The sequence below is a fragment of the Portunus trituberculatus genome, chromosome 19 (assembly GCF_017591435.1).
Source record: "Portunus trituberculatus isolate SZX2019 chromosome 19, ASM1759143v1, whole genome shotgun sequence".
In the NCBI taxonomy this organism is placed as follows: Eukaryota; Metazoa; Arthropoda; class Malacostraca; order Decapoda; family Portunidae; genus Portunus; species Portunus trituberculatus.
This window is the reverse complement of record NC_059273.1, coordinates 194,585-207,912: the sequence shown is the minus strand read 5'-3', so window position 1 is coordinate 207,912 and position 13,328 is coordinate 194,585. Positions and strand designations below refer to the sequence as shown.

General features: G+C 35.3%; 2 protein-coding genes across 5 annotated transcripts in view; one reads left to right on the top strand and one right to left on the bottom strand.

Annotated features, from left to right (window-relative positions):
* Positions 1-13,328, top strand: part of LOC123506070 — a 101,626-nt gene that overhangs the window by 14,776 nt on the left and 73,522 nt on the right. The gene's annotated exons all lie outside the window — the stretch shown is intronic.
* The window catches only part of LOC123506066 (proton myo-inositol cotransporter-like), a 44,565-nt gene that overhangs the window by 2,399 nt on the left and 28,838 nt on the right, over positions 1-13,328 (bottom strand). For 3 of the 4 annotated variants that reach the window (XM_045257917.1, XM_045257916.1, XM_045257915.1), the window contains exons 5-10: positions 12,272-12,428; positions 10,439-10,534; positions 5,834-5,939; positions 5,270-5,373; positions 4,291-4,563; positions 999-1,107 (exon numbers count right to left, since the gene is read on the bottom strand). In XM_045257917.1, the coding sequence (XP_045113852.1) occupies positions 999-1,107; positions 4,291-4,563; positions 5,270-5,373; positions 5,834-5,939; positions 10,439-10,534; positions 12,272-12,428 (845 nt within the window). The remainder of the gene's footprint in view (positions 1-998; positions 1,108-4,290; positions 4,564-5,269; positions 5,374-5,833; positions 5,940-10,438; positions 10,535-12,271; positions 12,429-13,328) is intronic. The other variant, XM_045257918.1, reaches the window with a different exon arrangement.

Sequence of the window (13,328 nt, the reverse complement as noted above, 5' to 3'; positions counted from 1 at the left end):
CCCTTGAGAAAGAGAATAAGACACTTTTAAGGTGTAGAGAAAATACCTTAAAGAAAATCATGAATGCCGAATTGGCTATTACCTTCAATGAAATATGCCTGAGAAAGTAAGTGTATCTTTAAGTACTGATGACGAGGTCGCTGTGCGACTGATACAGGATAACCTAGATGGGCCCTGGTGGCCCTTTGTTATCTTATTATTTATGTTATGTTATATGTTATGAAAGAATCTCCTGCCCACATATACTCTCAATAAATAAATAAATATATATATATATATATATATATATATATATATATATATATATATATATATATATATATATATATATATATATATATATATATATATATATATATATATATATATATATATATATATATATATATATATATATATATATATATATATATATATATATATATATATATATATATATATATATATATATATATATATATATATATATATATATATATATATATATATATATATATATATATATATATATATATATATATATATGAATGGACCAAACTGTAGCTGAATGTTAGGTAAAGTAACACAAGAATGGCTCATGGAAGGAAGTCAAGATATGTGAATTTAGAATAATTTAATTATTCTAATTAATATATATATATATATATATATATATATATATATATATATATATATATATATATATATATATATATATATATATATATATATATATATATATATATAACCTACTATTCCTTCAAATTATATTTCTCTCCTTGCTAAAAAGGTAGTGTCATCTGGATAGAGAATTGCTAATAAATCAAAACTTTCTTCAAATTCATCCTTCATTTGCACATTTATTTCAAAATCAATCATTTAACTTTTACTCCTTTCAAACAAACTTACTATAAAAATACAGTTGCTACTTCTATCCTATGGATAGTTGATCTATTTGATGGAAGACTTTTTATTCTTTCAGAGCTTTTCGTTCCAATAAAAAAATATTCTTCATTTACCTCATTATAGGAAGTTTCATTAGTAGCAAGACAAGTAGAATTCAGTATATCATTCTGATCACCCATGAAGCAATATCCACAGGAAGACTTGCTGGTACACACACCACATCTGCAAGGTGATAATGTGGTTACACTCTGGAAACAGAATACAGACCAATCATCTATTTATCTTTACTCTGTGACTTAGTCACATGATTTCAAACACTGATGGTGTGTCTGTAGGTCAATGTTTTCAAACTGGAGATGCTTAAATTAATAGTTTATATGTAGAATTACTTATAACAAACACACACACACACACACACACACACACACACACACACACACACACAGAAAGATGTAGTGGATAAAAGCAAAGATGAACCCAAACTTTTCTACAAGTTTATAAACGGCACAACAAAGAATAAGGAAACAATTGAAAAAGTAATTAAAGAAGGGAAGACATGCCAAACAGAGAAGGAAATGTGTGAAATAATGAATGAGAGCTTCAAAACGGTATTCACTGCAGAAGATGATTTCACAGAACCTAATAAGTCATTGGATTGCCAAGGATTACAGGAGATTGCAGTGTACAAAGAGGATATTGGAAGATTACTGGATAAGTTGGAAGTCAGAAAAGCAATGGGGCCAGATGGTGTATCAGGCTGGGTGTTAAAATAATGGAAAGAGCAATTACTGGACCCAATTTGGGAAATACATAATTAAAGTTCAATAAATGAAGGAAAAGTTCCACTAGAGTGGAAGAGAGCCAACATAATACCGATATTTAAAGGAGGAAAGGCAACTGAATCACTAAACTACAGACCAGTGTCACAAGTGTCATAGGGAAGTTATGTGAAATAATTATCAAAGAAAATTGGGGTAAATTTCTAGAAGAGGAGCAAGTCATACCGAACAGATAATTTGGGTTCAGGACAGGGTGGTCATGTGTATCAAACTTATTAAGCTTCTACTCGAGAGTTATTGCAGGACTTGAAAACAGAGATGGATGGGTAGACACAGTATACCTGGACATTAAAAAGGCTTTTGATAAAGTCCCGCACAGAAGACTTCTTTGGAAACTAGAGTACATAGGAGGACTGCGTGGAACCTTGCTCGAATGGACAAGAGATTATTTGAAGGATAGGGAAATGAGAACTGTGATTAGAGATGCATACTCATCCTGGGGTAAAGTAACTAGCGGAGTGCCACAAGGGTCAGTGTTAGCCCCCATTATGTTTCAAGTTTATGTAAACAACATTCACATTGGGATAAACAGTTATATAAATTTATTCGCTGATGATGCAAAGTTGCTAAGAGTCATCAAAACTAGAGAAGACTGTCTGCTGTTGCAGGAAGATTTAAACAAGATCTATGAATGGAGCAAGAAGTGGAAATTGGAGTTTAATGCTAAGAAATGCCACATAATGGAAATAGGAAAGAGTAAGAGAAGACCAGTATGGAACTATTTGATGGGAGAGGAGCAAATAATGAATACTAAAGAGGAAAAAGATCTTGGAGTGATCATACAAGAAAATTTGAGCCCTGATAAACACATAAGCAAGATATTTGGACTATCATTTAAGATGTTGAGTAATATAAGAGTAGCATTTCATTACATGGATAAAGATATGATGAAAAAAATCATCACAAGCATGATACACCCAAGGCTGGAATATGCAGCAGTGGTATGGTCTCTGAGCTCTAAAAAAGGATACAAGAAAATTGGAAAGGATACGGAAGATTGCTACAAAGATGGTGCCATAATTAAAGGACCTTACAAAGAGAACACGGGGACCTAGTAACAATGTATACGATAGTAAATGATATTGAAAAGATAGACAAAGAAGACCTAGTGCTGTTGACAGAAGAAGATGGTAGGACAAAAGGACATGAAAAGAAGATCAGGATGAGGCATTGTGTGAAGGATATTGGAAAATACAGTTTTCCACACAGAACGGTGGAAAAATGGAATGCATTAGATAATGGAATTGTCACAGCACATTGTGTGCATTACTTTAAAGAAAAAACTAAATAAATGGAGATATGGAGACAAGACATTATGAGCCCCACTCAAACTCTGTACAATACAACTAAGTAAATACACTATTATCTTCCCTCCATGCTGTTTATCTCCCTTTAATCCAGTCCCATAACTCTCACTCTCTCTCTCTCTCTCTCTCTCTCCCCTACTACACACATAATACAACTCACACAATCTGTGCTTTCTCTTTTTTTTGTTTTCATTCACACACATGCCTTCACGCCACCCAAGCTTTGTTTTCCACACACTACGTGCTTCTTTATTTTTAGCAATAAAGCAAGGGACCACTGTATATTATTTATTACTGATATTTGTTAGAAAATTACTTTAATTTTGCGTAAAATATCACATTAATTGATTTTTGTATTGATATTTTTCTGGGTGTGTTTTTCATGATATAAGTTACATTATGGAATGAGTAACCCAAGATGTGACTGTATAATAAATATATATGTGTATCAAGCATATGGACCTATGACAACTGTGAGGGACTGATTAACATCAGTTGTAAATTATATGTGAATTATATAACGAATCAAAAGTGCCGCCTGAAATAGACTGCCCAACCTTAACTATGGCACTGGTGTGAAAAAAAGGCTGAGTAAGAAATAACAAAATCCTGGCTGAAGAGCCCCATAGAAGAGATCTGATCCCAAAGGTAAACAAAAATGTAATACCTGCTGTTGCTGATGCACTCTCTGGTTTCAAAGAGGATGACAGTTTTATCTGGGAGAATGGTGTATTTGGAAAACAAGAGAAACTGGAAAAGCTTGTGAATGACAATAAGTTTAAGAGAAAAGACTTTCTAGCTAAATTTGCTCAGGTGGAAACCCAGAATAATCTCCAGAGAGAGAAATGTGAATCCCTTGAAAAAGACTCGAGTAAGACAATAAAGGAAAAAACTGTAATGGATTCTGAAAGCATTGCACATGGAAGCAAGTTCAATGAACTGAGAGTTGTCTGAAACAAGGAAAACAAGGATGAGTAAGTGAATTTCACAGATATATAGTATCCATGAACTGATGCAGAAACTGCATCAGTTTTGCCGTATGAATGACTCTTCAAGATAAGAATTTTCCAGAGGAAGTAGCAAACATATTTCATTATAAAAGTACTAGGGCAAATTTCTCCAGTGTCTGGTAAAGAATGACAGACGTCACTTTTGTTAGAAATATAGGTAGAAACCCTGCTTATCAAGTAGGAAGCCGACTGTATATTCTAATATCTATACATAAATGTAATTAGTGAAGAGTTCTCTCAAGTACTTACGAATCAGCAAAGCATTCATGTGAGTCAGAGTTTGGGAAGTTAACCCTGGGACTGTTGATGTATGCAATCTGGAAAGTGAGGGCCATCACAAACAAGGAAAGCATTGTGCCCAGGAGAGAGCCAAGAGTGAGGGACCGCCGTCCTAATCGCTCGACCAACCACAATCCAAGGAAGGTCCCAAAAAAGTTCATGGAGGATGTGGCAGCAGACAACCAAATTGCTAAGGATTTGTCTGTGATACCAGCCATGGTGATGATTGATGCACTGTAATACCTGCAATACAGAGTAAGAGATGATAATATAAATCCCCTAAAAATATCATGAATGCTGCTAAAAGAAACGAGAGTAACATTTATTTGCTTATAATAATAAATAAAGAATAAAAAAATTTAACGGGGAAAATAATTGCCAGACATTTGACAAAGGTAACCAATTTACTCATTTCAAAATCTTGATAAATTTAGTCTCCTCACATTCTATGATTAAAATTTCAGATTTTTTTCAAGATAACTGTTTCATCATATGGGATCAAACTATCATACTTAACACTAAATTCAACTTAGAGAGAGAGAGAGAGAGAGAGAGAGAGAGAGAGAGAGAGAGAGAGAGAGAGAGAGAGAGAGAGAGAGAGAGAGAGAGAGAGAGAGAGAGAGAGAGAGAGCAATTCTAATTCTTGGGGATTAAATCTAACTGCTTTGATTTCTGATGGAGACATAGGGCAGGTAGAATACTAAAAGTGAAAACAGGTGTAGCCAGAACTTCATAAGTGGACTGACCTTCAGCCCAACAAAAGCAAAGGTCCAACTGTGCTCGTCTTTTGGAAATAATATTCCAACCTATTTTTTTTTCAATATTTAGAACTGACTACTGTATGCAATATGAATAAGAGATCTAAAATTATTATGATATTGCCCTAACTCAAAATGGTCAAGTATTCAGCTGCAAAGATCTTTCACATAGTACCTAAAATCATACTTACATGACAGTGTTAATGCCAGAGATTTGCTGGAAGAGCTGTAGCAGAGAACCAATCAGGAGTGCCTGACGAACTGGAGCAGAAGATAGAACCTCCCTCAATCCTCTCTACAGAAACAGGACAGGAATAAGCAGTCTTGCTATTTATATTAATGGTCATTTCTAAGATCTCACCAATGAAGATATTCAAGATAGTCAAAAAGGAAGAATTATGCACATTTCAGTCAGCTTCTCTTTCCACACCTTTAGTGCAAAATTATATTTCATTCATTTGAAAAATCACACTACCTTTCTCATTCTGCTCTCACAGCTCATAGATAAGTTATAAGAAAAATAAAGAAATAAATGTCATTAGGGAAAATTCACTCTTGGTATTGGTAATATGAGCAGATTTTTATTTCCTTCTTGACAACTACATTGTACTGATTTCCACATTAAAGAATAACTTCCATTTTCGTAAAAAAAAAATCACTTATCAGCAAATAATAAAGCTTGACTCACAGTTAGTTTCATATATATACATACTCATCTACATAGAGAAAATAGAAAAACTACATGAAACACAAACCTGTTTAGAATCATCAGCCAAGGCAGCTTTCATAAGTTCAATTTCATTCATCAGATTTGCATCTTTTGGTCTGATTTTTTCCAATACTTGCATTGCTTCAGGATCCCTGTGGATGTGCATTGATCAGTAAATACACAATATGTAGTCAAACAAACAAGTGTGTTACAATGACACACATAATGATGGGAAAAAGGGAAGCAAAAAGATGCTGCTTTACATATAAAAATGTAGATATTTAGAATGACAAACTAAAGTGATGCAAGATCACACATAATTATGATGGTAAAGACGGAAACAGGAAGAAAGGCATCAATTTTCCCTTAACATGTTAATACTACTGCACCAAGAAAGTCGAGATTTTGTATGAGTATGACATATTCATTCTTCTGTCGAAATACAGTGGAGACTCAATACTCGAACATCTAAATACTTGAACTTTTCAATACTGAATGCAAAACTTCTATTTAATACTCAAAAAAAATATCTGATAGTCAAACATCGACACACAAGGTTGCAAACAAAGGCTCCCTCGCTTCCCCCATTTCCCCTCCACCAGTTGTGACTTGTGCTGCCGCTGTCATGAGAATAACATTCTCCTGCATTCTGTCTGTAGTCCTTCATTTTTAAACTTACATTAACACCAAAGGCTTATTGCTGGTGAAAATATCTGGTAATCAAACATTCGCACATTTGGACATATATAAACCTTGTGACATCTCCCTTCTCACAGCTGTCACTGTACCGTATTACCAGTATACCGGTTGCCAGTGTGCATCCCTAGTCCTGCCGTGTCTCGGGAAAAACAACAATCTTCTGCATTCTGTCGGTAGTTTTTCATTTAGAAACTTACGATGGCACCAAAGAGGCTTATTAGTGATGAAAATAAGGAATTTAGTGGGAGTGCAAGTGTTAGTGAGCCACAGCCCTCCACTAGTGGTTTCACAGGAATCACACCAGGAGAAAAGTGGATGGTGACTCATCCTCCGGCTATCTCCCTCCATCTCCCCACCCTTCTCCCCTCTTCTTCACTTATGGTATATACAAGTCAAAATTGTAAAAAAAAATAATAATAATAATAATAAAAAAAATACATTGAAATTTTTACAAACGAGGTTTTGCTAAGATTAGAACAAATTACCTGATTTATAGGTATCAATAGTCAAACTTTTTAATACTCGAATAGCCATTTGGAACATATTAAGTTCGAGTACTGAGTCTTTACTGTATTTCCAAAGAAATTTGTTTTGTAGCCCAGTTTTTCTAAAATATGGAAGTGGAAGTGGCCTTGTGACTCCAGGCTGTTTAGTCTGCTTTGCTCGGATCAACAGTTACTGCGCCTCATATTTTGCATTATTGCATGCTTATTTGGGGTAAGTCTATGTTTCCTTCCACCTAGAGCTGTAGGAGACAAAATTCTACTGATGTGTGTTACCATAATCACTATGCATCATGAAATAATTAAGAAACACAACATTTAAGTGAGATTTTCAGAGCAGAGGGAAGAGCTGACCAATTTTGACCAATAAATTAATAAATAGTGAATACTTCTCACTGAAAATTTACCTGGAGCAGCTTGAATCATCCCTTTCTCTACTCTACCAATAGAAATGTGAAACTCTCTGTATTTATTAAAAAAAAAATGAAAGTGTGTGATGGCATGTTGGTCTCGTGCAAAACTTTGTCTGTCAAAGCTATTTGGAGGATTCAAACATTTGATAAATGAGGCATCACATTCCAGCGGGGCATATATGCGATAATTGTGTTTTGTGATATTGCGTGTTGAAGTTAAGTATTGTCATTTTAATGTATGTAATGCATTAATATTATACATCATATCTATTTTTTAAAGCATATTTGATTTTTTTTGTGTTTGTTTGCTTATTTGTATATTTGTTTGTTTGTGAACTCCATTTTTTCAAAAATCTAAATATGTTAATTATGTAACCTTTGAGTGTGTTTATGAAAATTAGTCTGTAATTTAAACATACTGTGAAAGTTTCAGCAATTTTTATCCAAATCCTGATTTTTAATAAAAAAAAATATACATACAATTTGATTCGACAGCCTATTGTTCTATCTTCTTGTTATGCTTACTGGATATTGTTGAAGTATCAGACTCAAGCTCATGGTTGACACTGTAATCCACGTATTTATGTGGAAAATAATAAGAGTGTTGCGTGAATACCATGTGTATGAGGTTTAAAAGGCGAGCCTCTGTGGCACAGACCCCACAACTTAACATTTTGTTTGGCGCATGAGAAACATGTACTTTCATGCTTTGGTAATGGGAAATGAGGAGTTAGTTTTGCCTGGCAACTACTTCCACATGAATACTACACCCCTCTAGTGGCCTGATCAGGTGCTAACTCAAAAAATGGTGGTTTGCAGGTTACATCCCTCTGCTATGTGACACCTCAAATAATACATTATAAGACTACTGATGATGTGCTATATATGTTCATAATGACAATTGATTATCGTGCTTACTCTGTCTAGGATATCAGCTCCAGAGATTCTTCTATCAACGAGTTTGAGCAAAGATAACAAAGGGGTGTGAAGCCCAGGGGATATTTTTACATGGAGGGAAAATTTCGCACATGACACCGCCACAACATCTGGTGGCAACTGTAAAATTAGGTAAATTAACTAACAATGTATACATGGATACATACTAATATACCCAAATAAAAGCCACAGCATTTTTTAATCTATCCTCAACAGGAAGATTCTTAAACATCAGTCACTTCACAATCTTCTATCTGATCACCAGCATAGCTTCTGTCAAGACCGCTCTACAGGTGATCCTCTGGCTTTCTTTACTGAGTCTTGGTCATCCTCTTTTAGAGATTTCGGTGAAACTTTTGCTGTCATGTTAGATATATCAAAAGCTTTTGGCAGAGTCTGGCACAAAGCTTTGACTTCAAAACTGCCCTCCTACGTTGCCTTCTCTCTGCAACTTTATCTCAAGTTTCCTTTCCAACTGTTCTATTGCAGCCATGATAGACAGCCACTGTTCTTCTCCTAAATCTATTAACAGTGATGTTCCTCAGGGTTCTGTCCTGTCTATTATTCATTAATGATCTTAACCAAACTTCTTCTCCTATCCACTCTTACACTGATGATACCACCCTACATCATTCCATGTCCTTTCAGAGATGAACAACCCTTCAGGAAGTCAACAGATCACGCAGGGATGCCACAGTATGCCTTACTTCTGATCTTTCTAATATTTCTGATTGGGGCAGAAAAAAAACTTAATCGTGTTCAATACCTTGAAAACTCAATTCCTCCATCTATCAACTTGACAGAACCTTCCAGACAACTATCCCCTCTTCTTCAATGACACTCAAGTCACCCCATCTTCTACGCTGAGTATCCTTGGTCTATCCTTTACTAATAAACTAAACTGGACACTTCATATCTCGTCTCTTGTTAAAACAGCTTCTATGAAGTTAGGCATTTTGAGGCATCTCCGCCAGTTTTCTCCCCCTCCAACTGCTAACTCTGTACAAGGGCCTTATCCATCCTTGTATGGAGTACTCTTCCAATGGTTGGGGGGGTTCCACTCACACAGTTTTATTAAACAGCATGGAATCAAAAGCTTTTTGTATCATCAACTCCCCTCCTCTGACTGGCTGTCTTCACCCTCTTTCTCACTGCCAAAATGTTGCATCTCTTGGTATCTTTAATCACTATTTACATGTTAACCGCTCTCTTGATTTTGCTAACTACATGCCTCCCCTCCTCCTGCGGCCTCACTGCACAAGGCTTTCTTCTTCCTCTCACCCCTATTCTGTCTAACTCTATAATGCAAGAGTTAACCAGTACTCTCAATCATTGATACCTTTCTCTGGTAAAACTCTAGAACTCCCTGCCTGCTTCTGTATTTCCATCTTCCTACAACTTTACTTCTTTTAAGAGGAAGGTTTCAAGATATCTGCCCCAGACTTTTGGCTAATTCTTTTTTCATCTTTAAAGGAATTGTCATTCATATGGGGCTTTTTCTTTTTCTTTTCTTTTTTTTTTTTTTTTTTTTTTTTTTGCTCTTAGCTGGTTTCCCCTCTTGCATAAAAAAATTCTTTTTTCATCTTTAAAGGAATTGTCATTTATATGGGGCTTTTTTTTTTTTTTTTTTTTTTTGCTCTTAGCTGGTTTCCCCTCTTGCATAAAAAGAAAAAAACAATGGAATGAGTGCATACTTATTTCAGAGATTGTAAAAATGAAGCATAACCAGTCGTATAGTAGGAAGGGGAGATGAAGAATCGTATAGTAGGGAATATCTGTATGTGGTGGCCACTGTTAAAGAAAACGATCTCATAATGTATACATTGGTACATGTACATATTAACTTAACTAAATAAATGTCACTGCATATGGAATGAGTGCACACTCTAGTGATTGTAAAAATTAAGCATAATCAGTCACATAGTTAGTAAGGGGTAATTAATGGATCATATGGTAGGTAATATCTGTATATGCTAATTTGAAACATCACCAATTACATGATAAATGTTCACTAAGGTGCAGTGAATTATGGCTGGTCTTCACTGTCCTGTTACTACAATACAAATGAGCAAATACTAACGGGTAAATAAATTTATGTACCTTCCTTGTGATATCAACCATCGTGGACTTTCAGGCATGAAGGCAGAACCAATCAGCTGGAGCAGGGCAGGTAACCCAGCCAGACCCAACATGTACCTGTGTGAAAAATCATTATTTTGACATAACTTTTAAGATATTCATGAATACTTACAATGAAAAGTTTCATCTGAAAAATATGCATGTAATATTTTTAAAACAGTAATAAATAATAGTGTTTATATAAAGGGGCTAGTTAAAAATAAAGGGTTTAACATATTACTGATTGTGCATCCTCAAAAATATCTACCTACCTACATGCTGGGCTGACAGTCCCAAACATTGTGGGTGGCCCAGACAAGGCACCATACATTCACACTCTTGGCCCATCAATCTCAGTGAAGAGACAATCATGTGGACCACTCCACTACAGCCCAGGAGTCAAGACACAATACAGCTAACCGGTTACACATATCCACACCATGACCTGACAACATATATTGATTTACTCTTGCTTCTTCATAGTGAGACTGTTTCTAACCCTGCACATACTCCAGTCTTGAGACCACAACAAATGCATGGTATTTCCTATGGAGTGCGTATACCCTTTGTGGGTGCAACCCACTTGGATCCCCTCCCAGAAGTTGATGAGGCTACATCATTTCCATGCACTCATCACTGTTATTCTTCATTCACCTCTATCCTGTACATAATTTTTGCTTGCTCACAAAGTTTACCAACTCCTCTTGACCTCTCATCATTCATATCTGACTGCATCATTTTCTTTTATCAATTAACTATTTTCCATTCTGTCCACACATCCAAACTATTTTACACACACTGATCTGTCCATCCACCTAACTTTCTAAAACGACCAGTTCTTATCTCTTCATTTCTTATTTTATCCATACACTCCTCAAATACTTAATTTACATTACATCGAACTGCTTTTCAGCTACAGTACTTCCATGTTCCATGTTTCAACACCACACAACACACTAGCTACAAATCCTTCATAATAATCCTCTTTCTCAGTTCATCAAGTACTTTTTATGCTTTTTCATCCTGCATTTCACCTCTTTCTCAACTATTCTATATAGTGTAAATGCTGATCATAAATACTTGAAACAAATCCACCTCTTCCAGCTGTTCTACATTTAGTCTTAAATTCATCCTCTCATCACCTTTTTCTCTCAAGCATTTAATTACTTTTACCAACATCCACTTTCAGCTTTCTCTTCCTATAAATACACCCAAACTCCTCCACTAATCTTTCTAACTTCATCTTTGAGTCAGCCACAAAAGCTGTATCATCAGCAAATAGCAGCTGATTCAGATTTCATAACTATTCCTCCTCATTGATTAGCTCCCTCTCAGTTTCAATGACACATTAAGAATCATTCATAGAATGTTGTCTGAACATAGGAAAATGTAGGAACCAAGCCTATACATGGCAGTCCCTGTATGAACAAAGCTACCTAATTCCACTATCATCCTCATCCATAAATTTATCTAATTATTTGGATGAGGATGATAGATGAAATTAGGTAGCTTTGTTCTTAAAGGGAATGGTCTGAAAACCTCAATGATGTTTAATGTGTCATATGGTATGAGTGATAAATATTTGAAGAAAAAAAAAAAAAAAAAAAAAAAAAAACTGAGAAATTATGCTAACTGTGTAAAGTTTCAAAAGTAACTATTGTAACAGTCAACAAAAACTATATGTGCTGCCGGGTTATTATATATATCAAAGAGCTCTAAGCAGTCAGACTCTCTCTCTGACAAAAATAGTAAGGGGAATCTGATTTTTGTACAATTCATAATAACATGCAACATCGGTGCAATGATAATTCTTACCTCCAGCCCATTGCCACTTCTGAAAATATTCCAGACACAATGGCTGAGATGACCTGGCCACCAGTAATAAATATATTGTTGACCACTGTAATTCTGCCTCTCATCTCCACTGGTGACACTTCACTCAGGTACACTGGTACGGCCATGGATGCAAACCCTGTCAATTGAGTGTTTTACCATGAGCATTTTCAATAATGAGTCATAATTCTTCCTCTATGCTGTAAGACCATATGAACAGAAGGGGTACTGCAAGAAGCCAATCTATGCATAAAACATGCATATCTAAATTAAGTAATCATTCTTACCATTACATTTTCCTAATCTCCTATTAAAGCTCTTCAATGACTCTGCATTACAGTAAACATCATTTAAGTTGAACTTAAATAAGCCAGATATAAAATAAGTCAGACACTTTGAGGATTTGTTTGTTTTACATTGTATCCCATGTGCATGATATTTCAGAATGGGAAAAAAAAAAAAGTGAAAAGTGAGATACAACTTATCCAAAAGTTATTGAGTAATTTTAAGCCACTAGGCTTATATAATGGCTAAAATACCCCTGAGAATTTCTACATCACCAGTGTCATCTGAGGAGTTGTCCAACCTGTTGGAGACATGGAATCAGCATTTACACAGGTGACTTAGTAACCATGAGATAATGTCAACCTCAACTTTTTACTATGACATCTTATGCTTTTACGGGTGACTTCATCTCTTAGTAACAGCTCCTCATTATCTACTACATCCATTCCATTCATTAGTTTGTAGACTTGTATTAGGTCACATATCTCTCTCTTTGCTCCAGTGTTGGTAGGTCCAAAGCTCTCAGTCTCTCCTCGTATGTCATCCCTCTTAGCTCCTTCACACACTGCCTCTTTTTCATTTCCTTTACATGACCTCTTGTCCTTCCCTTTTCTTCTATCAACAGCACCAGGTCTTCCTTGTCTATCTTTTCAATGCCAATGACTATCTTGTACATTGTTATTAGGTCTCATCATTCTCTTCTATCTCATAAGCTGGCAGTCCCATTTCCTACAGCCTTTCTTCATATGTTACG